Source organism: Stomoxys calcitrans, chromosome 2 (assembly GCF_963082655.1).
Source record: "Stomoxys calcitrans chromosome 2, idStoCalc2.1, whole genome shotgun sequence".
NCBI lineage: Eukaryota > Metazoa > Arthropoda > Insecta > Diptera > Muscidae > Stomoxys > Stomoxys calcitrans.
The window spans coordinates 199,794,690-199,820,810 of NC_081553.1; the positions used below are offsets into that span (position 1 = coordinate 199,794,690).

The 26,121-nt window shown below is 36.4% G+C and overlaps 2 protein-coding genes across 2 annotated transcripts in view; both read right to left on the bottom strand.

Moving 5' to 3' along the window:
- Positions 1-477: 477 nt before the first annotated feature.
- On the bottom strand, positions 478-1,553 carry LOC106082843 (sericin-2-like). The gene has a single exon (XM_059362684.1). It carries the CDS (start codon positions 1,407-1,409, stop codon positions 507-509), a length of 903 nt encoding a protein of 300 aa, XP_059218667.1. The 5' UTR covers positions 1,410-1,553; the 3' UTR covers positions 478-506.
- A 40-nt stretch (positions 1,554-1,593) lies between these two features.
- Positions 1,594-26,121, bottom strand: part of LOC106082842 (steroid receptor seven-up, isoforms B/C) — an 81,033-nt gene continuing 56,505 nt past the window's right edge. Inside the window, exons 4-5 of the mRNA XM_013245571.2 lie at positions 6,562-6,719; positions 1,594-1,862 (exon numbers count right to left, since the gene is read on the bottom strand). Coding sequence (XP_013101025.1) covers positions 1,746-1,862; positions 6,562-6,719 — 275 coding nt within the window. The 3' untranslated portion in view covers positions 1,594-1,745. The remainder of the gene's footprint in view (positions 1,863-6,561; positions 6,720-26,121) is intronic.

Sequence of the window (26,121 nt, forward strand, 5' to 3'; positions counted from 1 at the left end):
GGTGAGGCATTTTTTTGCGATTATCGTCAACTACGACAAATTCTCTAAAGTTTTGCGAAAGACACCATTCGAACTTAGCACCTTACTTTTCTTGTTATGTTGTTCTTAAAAAGCCCCTATTATTTTTGTGCCATAACCAAATGGCATTAATTTTGAGCTACATAAATATTGAGACCTATTTTCATAAAAAAAGTAATTAACTAAAAAAAATTCATTAAAAATAAAATGACTTCATTTCAATAGAAATAGCTTAGAAACTAAAATTTATGTTAAATAATTTAAAAGTTTGGAAAGGGGAAGCTATATACACAAGGAACAATTATAAAACTTATAAATTAAGCAGATAAGACTTAGAGTAGGAATATTTTAACTATTTTATACAACTTTCAACTATTTTTGTATTTTTTTTTTTGATAATTTTTTTTTTTGGTTTTTTAAAATTGTTTTTTTTTTCTAAATTTTTTTTTTGTTTTGTTTTTTGATTTTGTTGTTTTTTTTTAATTACACTACTTGACATCCACTATAAGAGGAACTTCACTGATATCGATAAAATTTGGTGGCGTTTCAGGGCCAATGTCGCCGCTCAACTCTTCCTTAGCTTTAATACTTACAGCTGTGGATGAGACAATGTTGTTGGGGGTGCTTGCATGCGGACTTGGGGAAGCCTTTGTTTCGATGCCATTGCTATGCCTTTCGCTTGCATTTAGCTCCCTTGGCGTTGAAGGTTGGACGCTGCCCACCAAGCCGTTGCCGCCTGTGGTTGATGAAGTGGTTGTTGACAGCAGCGATGAGGTTGCCGATGTGATCGAAGTGGATGAAGAGGCCGATGACAGGCCTGAAGATACCAAAGCGGCGGCTGCTGCGGCCGAAGAGACAACATTCGTGGGCATCATAACCACATCTTTGGGGCCGTAACTTGTTGCTGCCACAAACTCATGTTCGTCTATGGCACTCTGACAATTGGCCATTAGAGCGATACGCTGTTGTTGCTGTTGCAAACACTGATTGGCATTAACGGCTGCCGCAGCCATCATCATGGCAGCATCACAATAATTCGTTAACATCGCTGTACTAGAGGCCTGCATAGCGGCAGCCGATGAGACGGCTGCTGCTGCCGCATATTGCGATGTATTGGCCATTAATGCTGATTGGGTTAATTGATGGTAGTCATTGCCAAAAAATGTTGTACCATAATTAACGCCAATGCCACCAGCACTATAACCTGCAGCTCCACCACCACCGCCCCCGCTGCAAGGGGCATCCAATGACAATGGTGAGGTTGATGAAGCAGCCCCTGCTACAACATTGGTTGGTGTTGTATTTGTGGTAGTAGCTCCACTGGAGCTGCTATTGCTGCTACTTTCGCTGCTGCTGCTGGTGGTGGTGGCAGTTTGTAAACTTGTTTGCATTGCTGCACCATCGTTACCTGTGGCATCATCCGTGGCTGCATTACTGCTGAACGAATTTGCATTGGTGTCAAAACTACCATATGCAACCCTGTGCGTTGTATGAAATGCAGCAGCCTGTTGTTGATGCAGAGTGTTTAAATGATGGTGATGATGATGATGTTGCTGCTGTTGTTGTTGCTGAGCATGATGGTGATGATGATTGTGGTATTGCTGTTGTTGTTGTTGTTGCTGCTGCTGCTGTTGTTGCTGCGTGTTTACAACTGCTGCCGCAACAGCTGCTGCTGTAACTGTGGCTGTGGATGATCAAGTTGTTGTCAGTTGTCTCCACATTGTGTGTCACATCGATGGTAAATAAGGCCAAGAGAAACTATTGCCGGACAATAGCATATCTCGTATCAGCGTTTCAATGGGTGTTTTACCGACTAGACGCACAAAAAATAATTGTTCAATGACCTAAAAAAACAAAAGATATCAGAAAAAAAGGAGGTGGTTATTAATTGAAGGCGACGTAAAGAGAGATAGATAAGGTAGTGAATAACATTAATGTAAGAAGAGGCTTTAAAGTTAATAAAGAAAATACTTATGAGAGACTTTGTATGTAAATAGATTTCTATGGCGCCCCTGCAGCTTAGTTGGTAGTGAGCTCAGATTGCCAGTGTAAGGGTTATAGGTGGGGTATGGTCAAAGTGAGTTCGATTAATTGCAAATATGAGTATAACCTAACCAAATTAGATTCCTACTGCCCCTTTATACTGATTAGCTAAATACGTGGAAAACTAGTAGCCCTAAACAAACTAACTAGATTCCTACTGTCCCCATCTACTAATGAGGTACCCCATAAAGTATATATGTCCTTGATCGTCATGACATTTTAGGTTGCCCAAAAAGTAATTGCGGATTTTTTATATAGTCGGCGTTGACAAATTTTTTCACAGCTTGTGACTCTGTAATTGCATCCTTTTTTCTGTCAGTTATCAGCTGCTACTTTTAGCTTGCTTTAGAAAAAAAAAGTGTAAAAAAAGTATATTTGATTAAAGTTCATTCTAAGTTTTATTAAAAATGCATTTACTTTCTTTTAAAAAATCCGCAATTACTTTTTGGGCAACCCTAAGTGGAACTAGCAATGTCCGTCCGTCAGTCCGTCCATCTGTCTGTCGAAAGACCTCTAACTTTCGAAGGCGCTTGAAATTTTGAACACATGCTTCTTATTAGTGTAGGTCGGTTGGGATTGTAAATGGGCCATATCGGTCCATGTTTTGATATAGCTGCCATATAAACCGATCTTAGGTCTTGACTTCTTGAGCCTCTACAGGGCGCACAAATGCTTCTTATTAGTCTAGGTCGGTTGGGATTGTAAATGGGCTAAATCGGTCCATGTTTTGATATAGCTACCATATAAACCGATCTTGGGTCTTGACTTCTTGAGCCTCTACAGGGCGCAATTCTTATCCGATTGGAATGAAATTCTGCACAAAGTGTTCTGTTATGATATCCAACAACTGCGCTAAGTATGGTTCAAATCGGTCCATAACCAGATATAGCTGCCATATAAACCGATCTTGGGTCTTGACTTCTTGAGCCTCTAGAGGGCGCAATTCTTAACCGATTTGGCTGAAATTTTGCGCGTGGTGTTTTGGTATGACTTCCAACAACTATGCTAAGTATGGCGCAAATTGGCACATAACCTGATATAGCTGCCACATAAACCGATCTGGGATCTTAACTTTTTCAGCCTGTAGAGGGCGCAATTCTTAATCGATTTGGCTGAAATTTTGCGTGAATTGTTTTGTTATGACTTCCAACAACTGTGCTAAGTATGGCACAAATTGGTTCATATCCTGATATAGCTGCCATATAAACCGATCTTGGATCTTGACTTTTTCAGCCTCTAGAGGGCGCAATTCTCAACCGTTATGGCAGAAATTTTGCACGAGGTGTTTTGGTATGACTTCCAACAACTATGCAAAGTATGACGTAAATTGGCACATAACCTGATATAGCTGCCATATAAACCGATCTGGGATCTTGATTTCTTGAGCCTCTAGAGGGCGCAATTCTCAACCGTTATGGCAGAAATTTTGCACGAGGTGTTTTGTTATGACTTCCAACAACTGCGCTAAGTATGGCACAAATTGGTTCATATCCTGATATAGCTGCCACATAAGCCGATCTGGGATCTTAACTTTTTCAGCCTCTAGAGGGCGCAATTCTTAATCGATTTGGCTGAAATTTTGCGTGAATTGTTTTGGTATGACTTCCAACAACTATTCAAAGTATGATGAAGATCGGTACATAACCTGATATAGCTGCCATATAAACCGATCTGGGATCTTGACTTTTTCAGCCTCTAGACCGAATTCTTTACCGAATTGGCTGAAATTTTGCGTGAAGTGTTTTGGTATGACTTCCAACAACTATGCTAAGTATGACGTAAATTGGCGCATAACCTGATATAGCTGCCATATAAACCGATCTGGGATCTTGACTTCTTGAGCCTCTAGAGGGCGCAATTCTCAACCGTTATGGTGTTTTGTTATGACTTCCAACAACTGCGCTAAGTATGGCACAAATTGGTTCATATCCTGATATAGCTGCCATATAAACCGATCTTGGATCTTGACTTTTTCAGCCTCTAGAGGGCGCAATTCTTAACCGATCTGACTGAAATTTTGCGTGAAATGTTTTGGTATGACTTCCAACAACTATGCAAAGTATGACGTAAATTGGCACATAACCTGATATAGCTGCCATATAAACCGATTTGGGATCTTGATTTCTTGAGCCTCTAGAGGGCGCAATACTCATCCGATATGGCAGAAATTTTGCACGAGGTGTTTTGTTATGACTTCCAACAACTGTGCTAAGTATGGCGCAATTTGGTACATAACCTGATATAGCTGCCATATAAACCGATCTGGGATCTTGATTTCTTGAGCCTCTAGAGGGCGCAATAGTCATTCGATATGGCAGAAATGTTGTACCACGGCTTCTCACAGGATTTTCAACATACGTGTTCAATATGGTCTGAATCGATCTATATCTTGTTTTTTTTTTTTTAATTTTTGTGTTAGGGATTTCAATACTAAAATAAAATAAAATAAAATAAAACAAAATAAAATAAAATAAAATAAAATAAAATAAAATAAAATAAAATAAAATAAATTAAAATAAAATAAAATAAAATAAAATAAAATAAAATAAAATAAAATAAAATAAAATAAAATAAAATAAAATAAAATAAAATAAAATAAAATAAAATAAAATAAAATAAAATAAAATAAAATAAAATAAAATAAAATAAAATAAAATAAAATAAAATAAAATAAAATAAAATAAAATAAAATAAAATAAAATAAAATAAAATAAAATAAAATAAAATAAAATAAAAAAAATAAAAATAAAATAAAATAAAATAAAATAAAATAAAATAAAATAAAATAAAATAAAATAACATAACATAACATAAAATAAAATAAAATAAAATAAAATAAAATAAAATAAAATAAAATAAAATAAAATAAAATAAAATAAAATAAAATAAAATAAAATAAAATAAAATAAAATAAAATAAAATAAAATAAAATAAAATAAAATAAAATAAAATAAAATAAAATAAAATAAAATAAAATAAAATAAAATAAAATAAAATAAAATAAAATAAAATAAAATAAAATAAAGTAAAATAAAATAAAATAAAATAACATAAAATAAAATAAAATTAAATTAAATAAAATAAAATAAAATAAAATAAAATAAAATAAAATAAAATAAAATAAAATAAAATAAAATAAAATAACATAACATAACATAAAATAAAATAAAATAAAATAAAATAAAATAAAATAAAATAAAATAAAATAAAATAAAATAAAATAAAATAAAATAAAATAAAATAAAATAAAATAAAATAAAATAAAATAAAATAAAATAAAATAAAATAAAATAAAATAAAATAAAATAAAATAAAATAAAATAAAATAAAATAAAATAAAATAAAATAAAATAAAATAAAATAAAATACAATAAAATAAAAAAAAAATAAATAAAAAAAATTAAATAAAATAAAATAAAAAAAAATTAAATTAAATATAAAAAAATTCGAATAAGACATGGTATGGTTTTATGTGTCAAATTTCAACCAAATCAGTGAAAAGGGGCGATCCGTTTATATGGGGGCTATATCAGTTTATAGACCGATAAGGATCGTACTTGGCATGGATGTTGGAAGTCATAATGCAAGCCTTTTCTTCGAATTTCAATCAAATGGGATGAAAATTGAGGCTTCTGGGGGTTTAAAGAGTCAAAACTGGGGATCGGTTTATATGGGGCCTATATCAGTTTATAGACCGATTCGTATCGTTCTTGGCATGGATGTTTAAAGTCATAAAGCAAGTCTTCGTTTCACATTTCAGCCAAATCTGATGAATATTAAGGCTTCTAGAGGCTCAAGAAGTCAAAACCGCGGATCGTTTTATATGGGGGCTATATCAGTTTATAGACTGACTTCGATCATACTTAGCATGGATGATGAAAGTCATAAAGCAATTTCAGCCAAATCTGATGAAATTTAAGGCTTCCAGGGCCTCAAAAAGTCAAATCGGGAGATCGTTTATATGGGGGCTATATCCAAATCTAAACCGATATGACCCATTTGCAGTCCCCATGACCTACATCAATAAGAAGTATCGGTGCGAAATTGCAAGGGGCTAGTTTTACGCGTTCGACCAGTATCGTGATTTCGACCGACGGACGGACGAGCGGACATGGCTAGATCGACTGAGAATGTCGATATAATCTGGTTTATATTGGGTTGCCCAAAAAGTAATTGCGGATTTTTTAAAAGAAAGTAAATGCATTTTTAATAAAACTTAGAATGAACTTTAATCAAATATACTTTTTTTACACTTTTTTTCTAAAGCAAGCTAAAAGTAACAGCTGATAACTGACAGAAGAAAGAATGCAATTACAGAGTCACAAGCTGTGAAAAAATTTGTCAACGCCGACTATATGAAAAATCCGCAGTTACTTTTTGGGCAACCCATATATACTTTATGGGGTAGCAAATCAAATTTCGAGGTGTTACAAACGAAATGACTAGATTAGAATTATTTTGCATAATGCTTATTTTAAAAGATGCTGTAGCTTAACTTACTTGTGAGGACACCGTTCTCAATGATGGCAGCCTTAATAATAATTTCCCAAATCTCGTTGGCTGATTTGGATACTGCGTTCGACAATATTCCTCCAAGGCGCATTGTGATTTTTCTTGCAGGGATTCTATGTGAGTGACATCAGATAAGCCGCAGGCATCTGTAAAAAACGACCAGAAATATTCCCCAAAAAAGAGAAGGGAAACAATCATTAGTTTAAATTAATTTTTGCTCAACATAACAAATTATTAAATAAATTCATAAAATCTATAGAAAGGCAGTACATTGTTTTAAATGCTCAACTTGATATTATGATTGGGTTTCATTTCTCTCAGTAATTAATTTCAAACATTATATTTCTCAATCGTTTCGTTTATGGGGGACAGCTTGAAACTGTTTTATGCTGGCCTAAAACCGCTTTCAATAAAATTTTTTTTACTATGAAAAAACAAAAATGCTCAACGACTCTGAGACATAAAACTTTTGGTGTCATTGAAAAATAATTTGAAGAATTTCTTGGCTTTTAATTACATCTAATCAAATGAATGAACGAGTGAGTGAATGAATGAATGAATAACTAAAACAACGACGACTCAATTAATATGGGATTCAAGATAAAGATCGTTAACGGGGTTTGATCCAGTTTTGTAAAGGGGTTTGACAAAAGGAATGATGGGAAAGGAGGAGTTCATATGGTGATATCTAAGAAATAGAGATACTATAATGTCCAGAATCATATAAACACTTTTTGAAAACGTGGAAAAAATTCTGACATAGCTGAAGACTTTTTCCCAATGGATTGAATTTGGCTCTATATTGCATTAATACTTCACAACATAGGCTGTTTTTATGAGCTAATTCTCTCTCATTAGGGCTCTTTAACCAGTCCGTCTCATTAGGTCCCCCTCCATCATGGATCGTATATGTCAAGTTCTTTGAATGACTTTTTAAAATATATATAAGCTATATCCAGTTATTGACCGATATGGACCGTACTTGTCACTTGTAATTGAAAAACGTCACCTCGAAAATTTCGGGTAAATCGAGTAATAATTGTGCCCTCCAGAGGCTAAGGAATTGGAAGTTAGGTTTATACGGCAGCTATATCAGGTCATAGACTGATTTAGACCATACTTGGCACAGTTTTAGGAAGTTAATTCAATTCAAGCAAAATTTTGTAGACCTCCTGTTTGGTAACCCAATAACACAAAATTGGTATAAAACTTTTTGGTTTAAATGTTTCCCATGTTCAGGACGCCCTCCCTACCTCCAATAACACTTGAATAAAAGATCTTTGAGAGGACATGTATAATGCGACAAAAAGGGACTCAAATAAAAGGCCGTTGACAGTGGTGTACAAAGTATCTTGGGGACCGACCCTCAAACAAGCATGTTAGTCGTCCGGAGTCGGACCCTCCCCCTTACCATAACCATAACTTTCAGAAATTCCAGAAATCGAAGATTATGGGGCGATTCAAACGATAGCAACCTTTGATAGCAACCCAAAAACAAAACTGTAATAACCAAATTTGGTGTGAGATGGCTAAAAAACAACTTTAAATTTTTTAAAAAATGGTTGTACTCAAAGTCAAATATGAGATTTATGCTTTACTCTCCAACACCTTTTATACAAGGTCCATATTGTTCCGGTAGATCTTCATGTCTGTGTTTCTGGAGGGCAGCAGACACTTGCTCCATAATATTACTTTGGATTCGTACTCCACTGCCAAAGATCTTTCATTCGAATTCAATGTTTTTCTGATCGACCTGTATGTCCGTTGTGGGGGCTTTTGTGGGATCGATATTGCACTCCACTTCCATAAACCTATCATTTGAGTCACATGTTGCCCTGATCGCACAACTTATCTGTTTAGGATTTTTTTTTGCGGAGAAGCGGCAAATATTGATAACCTTTTCGCATTCGACTCTCAAAGAAAACGTTGATTTGTGTTCCATATTGTCCCGATATGTTTAAATCACTGTTGTGGGGGTTTTCTTTTGGTGCCCCGACATTAAAGACTAAGCTTTTATATCAAACTATCTGGCCCGGTGTCTCTACACGGCATATTTTTCACAAGTTTTTTTTTTCGATTCTATCCCACTGTGCGTTGGGGAGTTATCAAAAGGACCGCAGAAACTTGATCCCTAATAGTCGTACTCTACTTTTAAAGATCTTTCATTTAAGTCTCATATTGTTTCGTTCGACATTTGAAGTTCACACTCCACTTTTAATGACCTTTTATTGACCACCATATTGTCTGGATTGGCCCACATGTTCTAGGGACCCCCCTTGCTCCCTAAGTCAGAATACAAGTTTTACTCTACCTTTATCAGATTCCTTCTCCTTTGGCGTAGTTTTTAAGGGAGTATTATCAGGGGAGGGAGGATTTTTGGGCAGTGTTGGTCTCCTGAAATTCGGTGCGAAATTTTGAAACCAAATTCGTGTTCTCTTCTCAAATACCTTTTATTTGAGTCCTTTTGGTCTACTTTGCCGTTTGGTGGGCTTACTAGGGGAGAGGTGGCCCTCCGGATTTGACTTCTTGAGCCTCTAGGGGGGCAATTCTTATCCAATATGGTTGAAATTTTGCATATGTCGTTTTGGTATGATTTCCAACAATTGTTTCAAGTATGGTCTAAATCGATATAAAACCTGATATAGCTGCCTTATAAACCGATCTCGCAGCTTGACTTTTTTAACCTCTGGAGGGTGCAATTATTACTCGATTTGACTGACATTTGGGATCACGATTTTTATTATATTTATACTCTAATTTTAAATACCATTAATTTCATACCCTTGTTGCCCCAACTGGGAGAGGTTTTTATCACAATTCTTGGTTATGTCAAGGAAATCATTTTGGACGTATTTTGCTTTTATACGGAACCAACACCCTTAGACTTTTGTTTATAACATACTGTCATATAACGTTCATGAGAGTCCCATATTACTCATATTGCCCCGATTGGCCTGTATGTCCATTTTGTTGGTGCATGGTCCCATTGATATTAGAAATCAATTTTTTGTCTCAGATACGTACTGTACTTTCAAATACCTTTCATTTGATGCCCATATTGTCCCAATTGGTAAGAATGCCCGCTTGAGTAGATTTAGGGTGGGCCGTTCCCCCAAGTGGCTTGACAAAAATAAAAATTTTCTGGAAAATTCGTGTTTTTGAGTTACCATACAAGTATAAACAATAAATCCCTGAATTTAGTACAAAAATGTTCAAAGTCTGACATTTATGAAAATTAGATGGGCGCCGTCCCCCAATGTCTACTTCTATGATTACACCCATAGAAAAATATTTGCTAATATCAGCAATTATGGTCTGCTAATTTTATATTCAACATTTTTTACATTCGAACGAGACAACTTTATTATAATTTTATATATTATAATTATTGTTAAAGTTCTTTATAATAATAAAGCATAAATATGATTTAAGCCAGCATAAAAATGGTTTATGTAGATTTTAACGGTTGCTATTTAAAATCATGGAAAAATTATTAAATTATAAAAATTGTGATAAAATTGTATTCGGAAACACTTTTACATTAAAACATAAGATTTAGTATAAAAATTTTTGAAGCATTTTTGGCATTTCTAGGCTAAAATTAACCTTTTGCTGACCGAAAACAGCAGACAATGTTCGCTGTTTTAGCAAAAAACTACTACTATCCCATTTTAAACAGACTTTTTGTTGTTTCAGCAAACTTTTTTGCGGTTTCTACTAATGAATTTTTTTGAGTGTATATTTTAATCTGAACTGAGTTTTACAAAAATCGTCAATGGACCAAAAAATGACACGAAGAAAACAGGACAACAAATGAGACTTGCAGTTTGATCACAAGTATAAATGGACAGACAGACAGACATAGCTTAATCATCTTAGGAAGTAATTCTAAGCCAATCGGTATACCTTAACAGTTTCCTTTAATTGAGTTGCAAACAAATGCAAAAAATTGTAATACCCTATACCACAGTTGTTGTGTGGGGTGCATTATTAGAATAACAATTGCCTTCCTTAACAGGTCTACAATTCTAAAATTTAAAGTTGCATGTTGCAATTGCTTAATAAACTTTAAATATTTTATTTCACATCAAAGAGCATTAAAGCCCATTAAAGCTTCTTTTATTCTAAGACTAATGACGCCATACGTTAGGCTAACCATATGTCAATAGCACAACCGGACCCTGATTATGTGTTGATCACTTTCAACGAAAAAAAAACAACAAACAAAACAGAATATTGAAAAATAAAAACAACACCACATGCCACACTACCGTTCAAATTGACTTAGTATCGGGACATGTATCTCTGAGCTCGGCAAGCGTGGCACAACAAAAAGTGTCAGACTTACATAGACATCACTAACATGGGTTTTACCACACAAAAGCTGCGGTTAAGTGTCGAAACCAAAACCAAAGTTGAAACTTCAATATTTTTATATATTGTCCGTTTTTTCTTCGTTTTTGTTTTTCTTTTGTTGCGCCAATCGCTTCTAGCCGATAGCGCAACGCGACAATATTAAGCACATATTTATGGTCAATTTAAATAGACATTAATTGATAGTTTTATATACAGACAGACGGACAGTGTCTATCTATCGCCATGGACATTTTGCAAGGAAATTAAATACTTTAACATGAATTTGAAGCAGCCAACAACAGCATACCAAATACCAAGAAAACTACCAAGACACTCTCATATGCGACATATCGATGCCATTGCAAAATAAATGACACATAATTTTGGGTTTTAAACCCAATAGAGCAATTGCAAAGCCAAAGTAATGAAATCTGCTATTAATATTCCACAGGGAGAGAGAGAGAGAGAGAGAGAAGGCAAGTTGACTAATATTTTCCTCAGGAAAGATTATTAAAATTTATAAAAAATAATTCATTTAAGCACTAACTCCATTTGGTTAATGTCATGAAACCTTTTAAGAACTACTACTGGTTTTGGTTTTTAAAGATTAAAATGTTTTGGAGACAGGATCATAAAGTCAAATAATATTTAAAGTGATATTATGCAACTATTTTGGATTAGTGATAAATAAAATAATATAAACAAGTAAAAAGGCATTAAGTTCGGCATTAAAGGCATTAAACCCCCTTTCGTCATAATCTGGTGAAAATTGGATATGAAAATCCGATCTGAACCATATTTGGGTCCTATGTTGGGAGGTGTAAAACTACCCACTGTTTCAAATTTCAGCGAAATCGCTTAAAAAACAAAGCTTTTATGGGCTTCAGACCCCTTATCAGGGGATCGGTCTATATGGCAGCTATATCTAAATATAGTCCAATCTGTACCACAGTTGGGTCGGATGTTGAGAGGCTTAAAACTGCACACAATTCCAAATTTCAGCGAAATCGGTTAAAAAACAAAGCTTTTATGGGCTTCAGACCCTTTATCGGGAGATCGGCCTGTACGGCAGCTATATCCAAATATAGTCCGATCTGCATCAGATTTGGGTCCTATGTTGAGAGGCTTAAAATAACCCATTGTTTTAAATTTCAGCGAAATTGGTTAAAAAACAAAGCTTTTATAGGTTTCAGACCCTTTACCGGCAGATCGGTCTATATGGCAGCTATATCCAAATATAGTCCGATCTGTGCCATATTTGAGTCGGATGTTGAGAGGCTTAAAACTGCGCACTATTCTAGATTTAAGCGAAATCGGATAGAAAGTAAAGCTTTTATGGCCTTCAGACCCTTTATCGGGACATCGGTCTATATGGCAGCTATATCTAAATATAGTCCGATCTGAAGCATATTTAGATCAGATGTCAGGAGGCTTGAAATAACTCACTGTTTTAAATTTCAGCGAAATCGGATAGAAAATAAAACTTATGGTCTTCAGACGCCTTATGGGGGAATCGGTCTATATGGCAGCTATATCTAAATATAATCTGATCTGAACCATATTTGGGTCCTATGTTGGGGGGCGTAAAACTACCGATTGTTTTAAATTTCAGCGAAATCGGTTAAAAAACAAAGCTTTTATGGGCTTCAGACTCTTTATCGGGAGATTGGTCTATATGGCAGCTATATCTAAATATAGCTCGATCTGAACTATATTTGGGTCAGATGTCGGGAGGCTTAAAATAACTCACTGTTCCAAATTTCAGTGAAATCGGTTAAAAAATAAAGCTTTTATGGGTTTCAGACCCTTTATCGGGAGATCTGTCTATATGGCAGCTATATCTAAATATAGTCCGATCTGAAGCATATTTAGGTCAGATGTCAGGAGGCTTGAAATAACTCACTGTTTTAAATTTCAGCGAAATCGGATAGAAAATAAAACTTATGGCCTTCAGACGCCTTATGGGGGAATCGGTCTATATGGCAGCTATATCTAAATATAATCTGATCTGAACCATATTTGGGTCCTATGTTGGGAGGCGTAAAACTACCGATTGTTTTAAATTTCAGCGAAATCGGTTTTTATGGGAGCTATATCAGTTAATAGACCGATACTTGGCTCAGTTGTTGGAACCGTACTTGGCTCAGTTGTTGGAAGTCATAACCGAACACTATGTGCAAAATTTCAGCTACATCGGACAAAAATTGCGGCATCCAGGGGCTCAAAAAGTCAAATCGGGGAATCGGTTTATATGGGGGCTATATCAGGTTAAAGACCGATTTCGGTAGTATCTGGCACAATTGTTGGAAGTCATAACAGAACACTACATGTAAATTTCAGCCAAAGCGGACAAACATTGGGGCATCCAGGGGCTCAAGAAGTCAAATCGGGAGATCAGTTTATATGGAAGCTATATCAGGTTAAAGACCGATTTCGACCGTATCTGGCACAATTGTTGGAAGTCATAACAGAACACTACATGCAAAATTTTAGCCAAAGCGGACAAAAATTGAGGCTTCCAAAGGCTGAGGAAGTAAAATCGGGAGATCAGTTTATATGGGAGCTATATCAGGTCATAGACCGATTTGGACCGTACTTGACACAGTTGTTGAAAATCATAACAGAACACAACGCACAAAATTTCAGCCAAATCGGATGAAAATTGAGGCTTCCAGCGGCTCAAGTCAAATCGGGAGAACGGTATATATGGGAGCTTTATCAGGTTAAATACCGATTTCGACCGTATCTGGCACAATTGTTGGAAGTCATAACCGAACACTATGTGCAATATTTCAGCTACATCGGAAAAATTTGCGGCTTCCAGGGGCTCAAGAAGTCAAATCGGGAGAACGTTTTATATGGGAGCTATATCAGGTTATAGACCGATTTGGACGGTACTTAGCACAGTCGTTGAAAGTCATTACAGAACACTATGTGCAAAATTTCAGCTGCAGCGGACAAAAATTGCGGCTTGCAGGGCCCCAAGAATTAAAATCGTGAGATCGGTTTATATGGGAGCTATATCCAAATCTGAACCGATATAGCATATTTGCAATCCCCAATGACTTATATCAATATAAATTACCTGTGCAAAATTTCAAGCGGCTAGCTCTTCGCGTTCGACAGACGGACTGATTTCGACAGACGGACGGACGTACATGGCTAGTTCGACTCAGAATGTCGAGACGTTGAAGAATATGTATACTTTATGGAGTCATAGATCAATATTTTGAGGTGTTACAAACGGAATTAGGAACGAGGCCACCGTAGCGCAGAGGTTAGCATGTCCGCCTACAACGCTGAACGCCTGGGTTCGAATCCTGGCAAGGCCATTAGAAAAAATTTTCAGCGGTGGTTTTCCCCTCCTAATGCTGGCAGCATTTGTGAGGTACTATGCCATGTAAAACTTCTCTCCAATGAGGTGTCGCACTGCGGTACGCCGTTCGGACTCGGCTATAAAAAGGAGGCCCCTTATCATTTAGCTTAAAAACTTGAATCGGACTGCACTCATTGATATGTCAGAAGTTTGCCCCTGTTCCTTAGTGGAATGTTCCTGGGCAAAATTTGCATTTGCACAAACGGAATGACGAGAGATTAGTATACCCCAGTATATGGAGGGTATAATAATAGACAACATTAAGCCAATAATTAAGAAGCCCATTAAAATTGTAATATGGCAACTCTACTTTGAACTATTTTAAATTTTGCAAACAAATGGGTTTTGTAGTTAATAAAAAACAATTTTGAACATATTACAAATTGTTACACAAAATCTTTAAAAAAATCCATTAATTAACCCAAAATTATTTTTTTTTTTCATAAACTCATATTTGATATATTTACCAATTTCCTTCGTTACAAAAAGTATTTTAGCCCCCCAAAAACTTTAATCCCATTTTCCCATGCTCCTTTTGTTAATAGCAAAATCTCAGCAGGTTCACCATTTGGCTTCAAGTTAAACATCCATATTAATTTATTTATTTGTTAGCGAAATTTTAGCGCAAAAAATAAGAAACTGTTCAAATTCCTTACAGAAATAGGCGTGAAAATCTTAGCCTCTATATAATCACGTTCATAGGTTTTACTGCATGGCTAGTCGATTGTGCTGACCATCTATCTATGGAGTGCCAACGAATTGCAGAGCAAATCTGTGGCTAATTTAAAGCAAATACACAATAAATCTTAGTGTCTTGTAAGGAAAAATGTAAAGAGTTGAAGCAAAATGCAATTTCATATCAAACAGAGTGGTGAGGCCTTTTATTAAAAGAAAAAGTTGTGTAATCTCAAAAGTGGTGTTATAAGCAATAATTTTTAAAGACTATTACTCAGCCGGTAGCCACCAGGGCTGCTCTAAATAAAATAATGCATGAAACTATGTATGAAAGGATGCCAATGGTAATGATTGTTGTTGTAGCACTCTATGTTTAGAAGGTGTTTAGAAATTGGGTTATGATTTATAGATACCCTAGGAATAGGGGTATACTAACTGTGTCACTCAGACTACTGCTATGAACCTGAACTTACTGAGATTGCCGATTATAAGCAAGTTCTTCCCACTTGCCTTCGGTGCTTTAATTACACTGAAAAAATGCTTGTGCTAATTTTAAAGATTCGAGCCAAAGATAATCAAACTTACTTTTCCCCAATCCATGTGTTTTTGTGTAATGACAGACTTTTTTCTATGACAATAACACTACCTCCACTATTTCCGTGGTACACATGATTCTGTGCAGCTGTTGGATGGGGGTATACTACCATTGTCATTCCGTTTGTAACTTTTGGAAATAATGATCCCATAGCCAACAATGTATATATATTCTGGATCGTCTTGACATTCTAAGTTTATTAAGCCATGTCCGCAGGTCTGTCTGTCTCTCGAAAGCACTCTAATTTTCGAAGGAGTACTGCTAGATGCTTGTCATATTGCACAAATACTTCTTTTTAATGCAGGTCGGTTGGTATTGTAAATGAGTCAAATCGATCCATTTTTAGATATAGCTGCCATATAGACAGATTTCCTGATTATACTTCTTGATTCTCTAGAGGGCGCAATTCTTATCCAATTTGACTTCTTGACTTGACTTTGCACAATAACTTCTTCTATGACCTCCAACAAATATGCTAAGAATGGCCTGAATCGGTCTAAAGCCTGATTTAGCTCCCAAACAAACCAATCTCCCGATTCCACTCCTTGAGCCGCTAGAGGGCGCAGTTTTTTTCTGATTTTGCTGAAATTTACAACAACGACTTCTCCTATGACCTTAAACCTACATTCCAAATATAGTCTGAATCAGTCCATAACCTGATATAGCTCCCATATAAACCTGATGAGCCCCCATAAGGCTAACCTGAAAATGTGCACAATGAAAATTTGTCATTCCGTTTGTAACTTTTCGAAATAAAGATCCCATAGCCGACAATGTATATATATTCTGGATCGTCTTGACATTCTAAGTTTACTAAGCCATGTCCGCAGGTCTGTCTGTCTCTCGAAAGCACTCTAATTTTCGAAGGAGTACTGCTAGATGCTTGTCATATTGCACAAATACTTCTTTTTAATGCAGGTCGGTTGGTATTGTAAATGAGTCAAATCGATCCATGTTTAGATATAGCTGCCATATAGACAGATTTCCTGATTATACTTCTTGATTCTCTAGAGGGCGCAATTCTTATCTTCTTGACTTGACTTTGCACAATAACTTCTTCTATGACTTCCAACAAACCTGCTAAGAAAGACCTGAATCGGTCTTAATCCTGATTTAGCTCTCAAACAAACCAATCTCCCGATTCCACTTCTTGAGCCGCTAGAGGGCGCTGTTTTTTTCTGATTTTGCTGAAATTTACAACACCGACTTCTCCTATGACCTTAAACCTACGTTCCAAATATGGTCTGAATCAGTCCATAACCTAATATAGCTCCCATATAAACCTGATGAGCCCCCATAAGGCTAACCTGAAAATGTGCACAATGAAAATTTGTCATTCCGTTTGTAACTTTTCGAAATAATGATCTCATAGCCAACAAAGTATTTATATTCTGGATCTGGATCGTCTTGACATTCTAAATTTATTTAGCCATGTCCGCAGGTCTGTCTGTCTCTCGAAAGCACTCTAATTTTCGAAGAAGTACTGCTAGATGCTTGTCATATTGCATAAACACTTCTTATTAGTGCAGGTCGGTTGATATTGTAAATGAGTCAAATCGATCCATGTTTAGATATAGCTGCCATATAGACAGATTTCCTGATTATACTTCTTGAGTCTCTAGAGGGCGCAATTCTTATCCAATTTGACTTCTTGACTTGACTTTGCACAATAACTTTTTCTATGACTTCCAACAAATGTGCTAAGAATGACCTGAATCGGTCTAAAGCCTAATTTAGCTCCCAAACAAACCAATTCCACTTCTTGAGCCGCTAGAGGGCGCAGTTTTTTCTGATTTTGCTGAAATTTACAACAACGACTTCTCCTATGACCTTAAACCTACATTCCAAATATAGTCTGAATCAGTCCATAACCTGATAAAGCTCCCATATAAACCTGATGAGCCCCATAAGCCTAACCTGAAAATGTGCACAATGACTCCTACTATGATCTTCATCTTCCAAACCAAGTATGACCCGAATCGGTCCATAACCAGATACTCGTATAGCTCCAATAATCCTCCGTTTGCTTAAAAAGAGATACCTGGCATAAAACTTGCCAAATACTATCAATGGGAAATTTTCTTAGGGGAAACATTTCATTACAATCAGGTAAACTTTAAATGGAAGCAAATGTCGAGGCCGTCGTAGCTCAAAAGTTAGCACGTTCGCCCTTGGCTATTTATAGGAGTTCCGCTCTCAGCTTAAACTTGAATCGTACAGCACTTATTGGATCTGCCGGAGCCAAAGGATGCCTAATTTGTGCATCACATCCGCTCTGTGGACGACACCATCTTCAGGATATAACAATGACCAATGTTCCAAGAAGTGTGGATTACACAAAGCTAACCTAAATGAGTTTGTCGAAGATCACCCCCTCAAATGTGGCTACAACAATAACATTGACCCCACAGCCTCTGGATGGTTCCAGATTAGACGAGCAGGTGGGCTTTGCGGTGTACTCTGAAGAACTAGGACTGATCACGTCGAGAAGATTACCCAACCCCTATAGTGTGTATCAAGCGGAGATCCGTGCAATTAAAGAAGTTGTGGAACGATTGCAATACATATCTTCTCAGACAGCCGGCACCTACTAAATCTCTGGGAATCATATTTCTGTATTCAAAAATCGCCCTCGACTATCGCCCCGGTAGCCGTGTGGGTAGCGTGCTTGGATTACCAGTTCAGGGGTGTGGGTTCGATTCCCGCCAGAAATCTTGGTCTGTAGCTACTGTGGCGTCACAATGGACCTAAAATTGTCTAAGGGAGTCTGTAAAAGGACTGCCACTCTTACCTAACCTAACCATCGTAGATCTCTCAACGAGATGGCAGAACAATTTTAAATTCACCCATTGTAGAGCAGACGAGCTTGCGGGACTATGAACAACCTTCACATTCCAGAAGAACTGGAATCTGTGGTTAATCCTGTAGCGCCATTTAAGCAAAGCCTTCAGGATCAGACCCGAATGGCAGATGGTCACAGAGTGGGGTTGTGAACAATCCAAAATTATGTGGCCCAATCTAGACTAGACCCATGTAAGGTCTTAAACCTTCCGACATTCGACACAAATATGGTTCAGATCGGATCATATCTGTCATATAGATCGATCTGCTGATTTAGGGTCTTAAGCCCAAAAAAGCAGCAATTTTTATCCGATTTCTCTGCAATTTTAAATAGTGCGTTGTTTTAAGCCTCCCGATATTCGACTCAAATATGGTTCAGATCGGACCATGTTTAGATACAGCTGTCATATAGATCGATCTATTGATTTAGGGTCTTAAGCCCATAAAAACCGCAATTTTTATCCGATATCGCTGAAATTTGAAATAGGGAGTTGTTTTAAGCCTCCCGACATTCGGTTCAAATATGGTTTAGATCGGACTATTTTTAGATATAGCTGTCATATATACCGATCTGCTGATTTGGGGTCTTAAGCCTATAATAGCCGCAATTTTTATCCGATATCGCTGAATTTTGAAATAGGAAGTTGTTTTAAGCTTCCTGACATTCGACTCAAATATGGTTCAGATCGGACCATATTAAGATACAGCTGTCATATAGACCGATCTGCCGATTTAGGGGCGTAAACCTATAAAATCCGCAATTTTTATCCGATATCGCTGAGTTTGGAAATATAGATTTTTTTAAGCCTCCCGATATCCGACTCAAATATGGTTCAGATCGGACCATATTTAGATGTAGCTGTCATATAGACCGATCTGCTGATTAAGGGTCTTAAGCCTATAAAAGCCTCAATTTTTATCCGTTATCGCTGAAATTTGAAATAGTGAGTTATTTTAAGCCTCCCGATATCCATTTCATATATGGTTCAGATCGGACCATAATTAGATATAGCTGTCATATATACCGATCTGCTGATTTGGGGTCTTAAGCCTATAATAGCCGCAATTTTTATCCGATATCGTTGAATTTTGAAATAGGAAGTTGTTTTAAGTTTCCTGACATTCGACTCAAATATGGTTCAGATCGGACCATATTTAGATATAGCTGTTATATAGACCGATCTGCTGATTTAGGGTCTTAAGCCTATAAAAGCGGCAATTTTTATCCGATATCGCTGAAATTTGAAATAGTGAGTTATTTTAAGCCTCCCGACATCAGACTCAAATATGGTTCAGATCGGACCATATTTAAATATAGCTGTCATATAGACCGATCTGTTGATTTAGGGTCCTAAGCCTATAAAAGCCGCAATTTTTATCCGATATCGCTGACTTTTGAAATAGTGAGTTGTTTTAAGCCTCCCGATATTCGACTCAAATATGGTTCAGATCGGACCATATTAAGATACAGCTGTCATATAGACCGATCTGCTGATTTAGGGTCTTAAGCCCATAAAAACCGCAATTTTTATCCGATTTCGATGAAACTTGAAACACTGAGTTATTATACCCTCCACCCTAGGATGGGGGGTATACTAATTTCGTCATTCTGTTTGTAACTACTCGAAATATTCGTCTGAGACCCCATAAAGTATATATATTCTTGATCGTCGCGACATTTTATGTCGATCTGGCCATGTCCGTCCGTCTGTCTGTCGAAAGCACGCTAACTTCCGAAGGAGTAAAGCTTGCACAAATACTTCTTATAAGTGTAGGTCGGTTGGTATTGTAAATGGGCCATATCGGTCCATGTTTTGATATAGCTGCCATATAAAGCGATCTTGGGTCTTGATTTCTTGAGCCTCTAAAGTGAGCAATTCTTATCCGATTGGGATAAAATTTTGCACGACGTGTTTTGCAATGATATCCAACAACTGTGCCCAGTATGGTTCAAATCGGTCCATAACCTGATATAGCTGCCATATAAACCGATCTTGGGTTTTGACTTCTTGAGCCTCTAGAGGGCGCAATTCTTATGCGATTTGACTGAAATTTTGCACATAGGGTTTTGATATCACTTCCAACAACTGTGCGAAGTATGTTCCTAATCGGTCCATAACCTGATATAGCTGCCATATAAACCGATCTTGGGTCTTGTCTTCTTGAGCCTCTAGAGAGCGCAATTATCGTCCGATTTGACTCAAATTTTGCACATAGGGTTTTGATTTCACTTCCAACAACTGTGCGAAGTATGTTTATAACCGGTCCGTAACCTGATACAGCTGCCATATAAACCGATCTTGGGTCTTGACTTCCTGAGCCTCTAGAGGGCGCAATTCTTATCCGATTTGACTGAAATTTTGCACATAGTGTTTTGATATAACTTCCAACAACTGTGCGAAGTATGGTCCTAATCGGTCCATAACCTGATATAGCTGCCATATAAACCGATCTTGGGTCTTGACGTCTTGAGCCTCTAAAGTGCGCAATTCTTATTCGATTGGAATGAAATTTTGCACATAGTGTTTTGATATAACTTCCAACAACTGTGCGAAGTATGTTCCTAATAGGTCCATAACCTGATATAGCTGCCATATAAACCGATCTTGGGTCTAGACATCCTGACCCTCTAGAGGGCGCAATTCTCATCCGATTTGGCCCATGGCATTCAACATACGTGTGAAATATGGTCAGAATCGATCTATAGCTTGATACAGCTCCCATATAAACCGATCTCCCGATTTCGCTTCTTGAGCCCCGAATCGGACTATAACTTGATGTAGCTGCTCCTCCGTCCTTATTCATTATACTTTGTTTGCCTAAAAACAGATACTGCGCAAAGAACTCGATAGATGCGACCATGGTGGAGAGTATTTAAGATTCGGCCCGGCCGAACTTAGCACGCTCTTACTTGTTTTTATCCTTCCGTTGTCACAACTAAATATTGTTCAGATCGGTCTTTATTCAAATATAGCTGCCATATAGACCGATCGGCCGATTAGGGGTCTAAAGCCCTATAAAAGCTATATTTATTTCCCGATTTTGCTGGAATTTGACACAGTGACTTGTATTAAGCCTACCGTCACCCGAACCGAGCTTATGGTCTAGATCAGACTTTATTGAGATATAGCTGCTATATAGACCTTACTTCCAATTTAGGGTCTTAATCCCATAAAAAGCGGATTTGTTGCCCGACTTTGCTGAAACTTTGACTTGTGTAAGAGTTCTTCGGACCTAAATGAAATATGATCCATACCAACCCCGATTTGCATATAACTATTGATATGGTAGTGGAGTTGTTATAAAAGAGGATGGTTAATTTATCCATGGTGGTGGGTATTCAAAATTCGGTACCGCTTTACTTAACACATTTTTACTTGTTTTAAATTATTTTCTTATTTAATGTTGTTCTTATTTTTTTTTAATAAACTTTGTCTCTCAAGCAACGATTATTTTGCGTTGGCCTTAAACTTTTTAAATAAATCTAAATAATAACAGCTCGTGTATTCAAATGAATCCAAATCACTACCTTAATTTATGTATATGACCCCAATTCTATTCCATTTCCCCATTCATGACAAAAAGGGGGGATATTTGTATGTTTTGTCTTTTTTTTATAAAAAAAGGCAATTGCTCATAAATTCAATTGTACTATGACCTCAGTGTTATACACTAAAATAGAATCACTAAATTCAAAAAAAAAAACTGCACTTGCATACCTCAACAACAAAAAAAAGTTTTGTTTTATTTTTGTTTTCATTTCTTAAGAAAAAACGTGTTGTCATGCCAAACATTCAATGTACGGACAATGGAAATCCTAATAAAGTTATAAACATTTAATAAAACAACATTTATTTCCTTGCCCCATAACCTTCCTCCACTCATTCTGCTTTAAGAGAGAAAAAAAAATCAATGATGGGCAGAAATACAACTTTTGTTTATGAGGGAGGTGGCGAATACATGCAGCCTCCAAATAACCCAACGCAAAACCCCTCCACCAACCAAAAAAAAACGAAACAAAGGCCATAAATATTAAGGCCACAATTTATAAATACTCAAAAACGGTTTAACCTTTTCTACACCATCATATTTTTGTCAAGTAACACAATTTATATGAGCAACTTTTGGGTGAGTTAAAAGAAACATTTTTTTGGGAAACTTTTTTCTTCTTCACTAGACAACTGTTACTTTGGGCTGCTTAATTCGTAGTAACTGCCTCTTGCCATTCCAGGGACCGGGACCTGGATTGGGTTAGTATGAATCTTGAATATAAGTAGAGGAAATTTTCAAGAGTAGTGATTTCTTGATGCTGGTTTTCTGTTGTTGTTGCTGTTGAATTTTTGGCGTTTTTTGTGATTCTTGACTGTGGCATCAAACTTTAAAATGCATTTACGGTCATTATGCATTTAAGACATGCGGTCACGATCTTTGGCAAAAAACACTACAGCTACAACCAAACCGCCAAACAGTCAGTCAGTTCAAGTCAAAGCGGCGGCAGGGAAACACAGTCTAATAAAAAAAAACAAAAACCTACTCATACGTAAGCCTAGGCATTGGGGCAACTGCAACCAAGTTCATCCAGGGAGTCTGTCTATTCATGGCCAGCAGACAACAAAACAAAACAAAAACAAATCCAAAGATTTTCTCTAAAGAAGCATCAGCAGTTGTTGAGAAAGCTTTTGGTTTCATCGAAAACCCAAAAAAAAAAACATTTTCCCCTAAAATCCCTCTCCCAAAGAAATGCCTTTCTTTGTGTAACTAATCCTTAAGCCTTCCCTTGCTAACCCCTATTCGCAAGCTGTGTTTTTTAGCCTTGTATTTCTACTTTACTTTTGAGCAGCCATAGCTAAGCTATCTGGTATGCATTATCAGGTACTGGCAGGAATGTCTTTCACTTAATAGATGACTTGTTATTGCTGGCAAATGAAGAAGCACATTGGAGGAAAGTCCCAAAAAATGGGAAAATTTCTCACCACTCCTTTGGATGACCCCCATAGGGGTATAATACACGAATCAGCTATGGAGAAACGCCAAAAGTGTCTCGGAGAAAGCATACAACTGGGCTGGACCAAGGGGCCTTAACATAAATCCAGATGAGACTAAAATCTGCTCTCTTTATTTGGAAGACAAAGGTCAAAACCAATACGAGGCGCCATGTTTTCTCAACAGAAAGAAATCGATACACCAAATGCAAATTTTTGCAAATTTTCCCCATGAACATTCATCTATGGAACAGGGGCAAACTTCTCACATATCAATGCGTGCAGTCCGATTCAAGTTTAAGCTCAATCCGAGTCCGAACGGCGCGCCGCAGTGCGACACCTCTTTGGAGAGAAGTTTTACATGGCATAGTACCTGGAAAATGTTGCCAGCATTAGGAGGGGAAAACCACCGCTGAAAATTTTTTCTGATGGTCTCGCCAGGATTCGAACTCAGACGTTCAGCGTTATAGGCGGACATGCTAACCTCTTCGTTACGGTGGTCTCCGATACATCAAAAGGTCAAATTCTTGGAAGCCACTGTACCGCAAAGGTAATAATGTCCGTCTATGTCGCAACATATGTGAGCTACAGCGCACAGTGGGAGAAAATCGATAAAAACTAGTAAAAAATATGCCGTGTAAGAAGGGGTAGATATATTTGTTTGAAATTCGAATTGTTTAGAACTGAGGTGTTAACAAGATAGTGTACAAAATTTCAGGGCCCTAGGCTGTCCGGGCGCCTTTTGGCAGGCCTCCAAATTTGGTCAGATCGGTATTTCTCAAAAGAAAAAATTTCCATGAAATTTTATCTAAGGAAAAAAATTGCATGAAATTTTATCTAAGGAAAACATTTCCATCAAATTTTCTCTAAAGAAAAAATTTCCATGAAATTTTCTCTAAGGAAAAACAATTCCATGAAATTTTCTCTAAAGAAAAAATTTCGATGAAATTTTCTCTAAAGAAAAAATTTCGATGAAATTTTCTCTAAAGAAAAAATTTCGATGAAATTTTCTCTTAAGAAAAAATTTCTATGAAATTTTCTCTAAAGAAAAAATTTCCATGAAATTCTCTCTAAAGAAAAAATTTCCATGAAATTCTCTCTAAAGAAAAAATTTCCATGAAATTTTCTCTAAAGAAAAAATGTCCATGAAATTTTCTCTTAAGAAAAAAATTTCCATGAAATTTTCTCCAAAGAAAAAATTTCCATGAAATTTTCTCTAAAGAAAAAATCGATGAAATTTTCTCTAAAGAAAAAATTTCCATGAAATTCTCTCTAAAGAAAAAGTTTCCATGTAATTTTCTCTAAAGAAAAAATTTCCATGTAATTTTCACTAAAGAAAAAATTTCCATGTAATTTTCTCTAAAGAAAAAATTTCCAAGAAATTTTCTCTCAAGAAAAAATTTTCAAGAAATTTTCTCTAAAGAAAAAATTTCCATGAAATCTTTCTCTAAAGAAAAAATTTCCATGAAATTTTCTCTAAAGAAAAAATTTCCATGAAATTTTCTCTAAAGGAAAACTTTTAATGAAATTTTCTCTAAAGAAAAAATTTCCATGAAATTTTTATGAAATTTTCTCTAAAGAAAAAATTTCCATGAAATTTTCTCTAAAGAACAAATTTCCATGAAATTTTCTCCAAAGAAAAAATGTCCATGAAATTTTCTCTAAAACTTGAGTCGGACTGCACGATGTGAGAAGTTTGCCCATTTTTGCTGTTCCTTAAGAAAATTTAGTTTAAATTAAGACAGGAGAAAGAAAATTTTGATTTCAAAAAATTCCCTTTTCGGGTCATGTCAAAAGTTTTTGGGGACATGCCAAAAATATTTCGGCACATTTCAAAAATATTTTCGGACATATATGTCGCAAATTTTTCTTCAAAAATCTTGTCGGAGAACAGCTGGGAGACTTCGTGGCGGTTTTTCGGTTATTAAGGAATTGGTGGAATGGCTAGGATATAATGTCATAAGAAGTCGGTTGTCGAAGTTCTCTCAACGAGATAGCTGAACTGTTCAAAATGTACCTGTTCTGGGTGCCGGGCCACAGAGATATCCCAGGGAATTGGAATGCAGACCAGCACATTCCAGAACTTCCCTACACATTCCAGGGAATCTAGAATCTGTAGGTATGCCTCTAGCGTCATGTAAGCTAAATTTTGAGCACCAGGCCCGAAGGACAACGAATGAGAGAATTGTCACAAAGAAAGGGCTGTGGGCATTCCAAAATATGTGGCCTAATGTAGACTTGAACAGGTCTACCGCTTTGCTGTCATTGGCTAGAATAGACGTCTCGGTCATTGTGTCCGTCATGACAGGTCACTGTCTAATCGGAAAACATGCTGACAGACTGAAGGTTGCCAGCAACGACTTTTGCAAGAACTGTGAGGACATCGAAGAAGAAGAGACTATAGAACACCTTCTGTGTGTGTGTGTCCCGCGCTGGCAGTCAGAAGAAGTTCCACTTTAGGTTCTCATTTCAATAAGAATCTGTCTGATTTGAACAATTGCAAGTTGTTGGGCTTTTTAAAGTGATCTGCATAGTTCAATGATAGGAACTAGAAGGCATCTTGCTTCTTCTGTGCCTGTGGTATCGCAATCGACGAAAACGTTTAAGTGAGTCTGATAATAGACTGCCACTTAAACCTAACCTAACCTACTCTAAAGAATTTTCTCTAAAGAAAAAATTTGTATGCAATTTTCTTGTTTTTTTTCAACAACCTCCCACTGTGT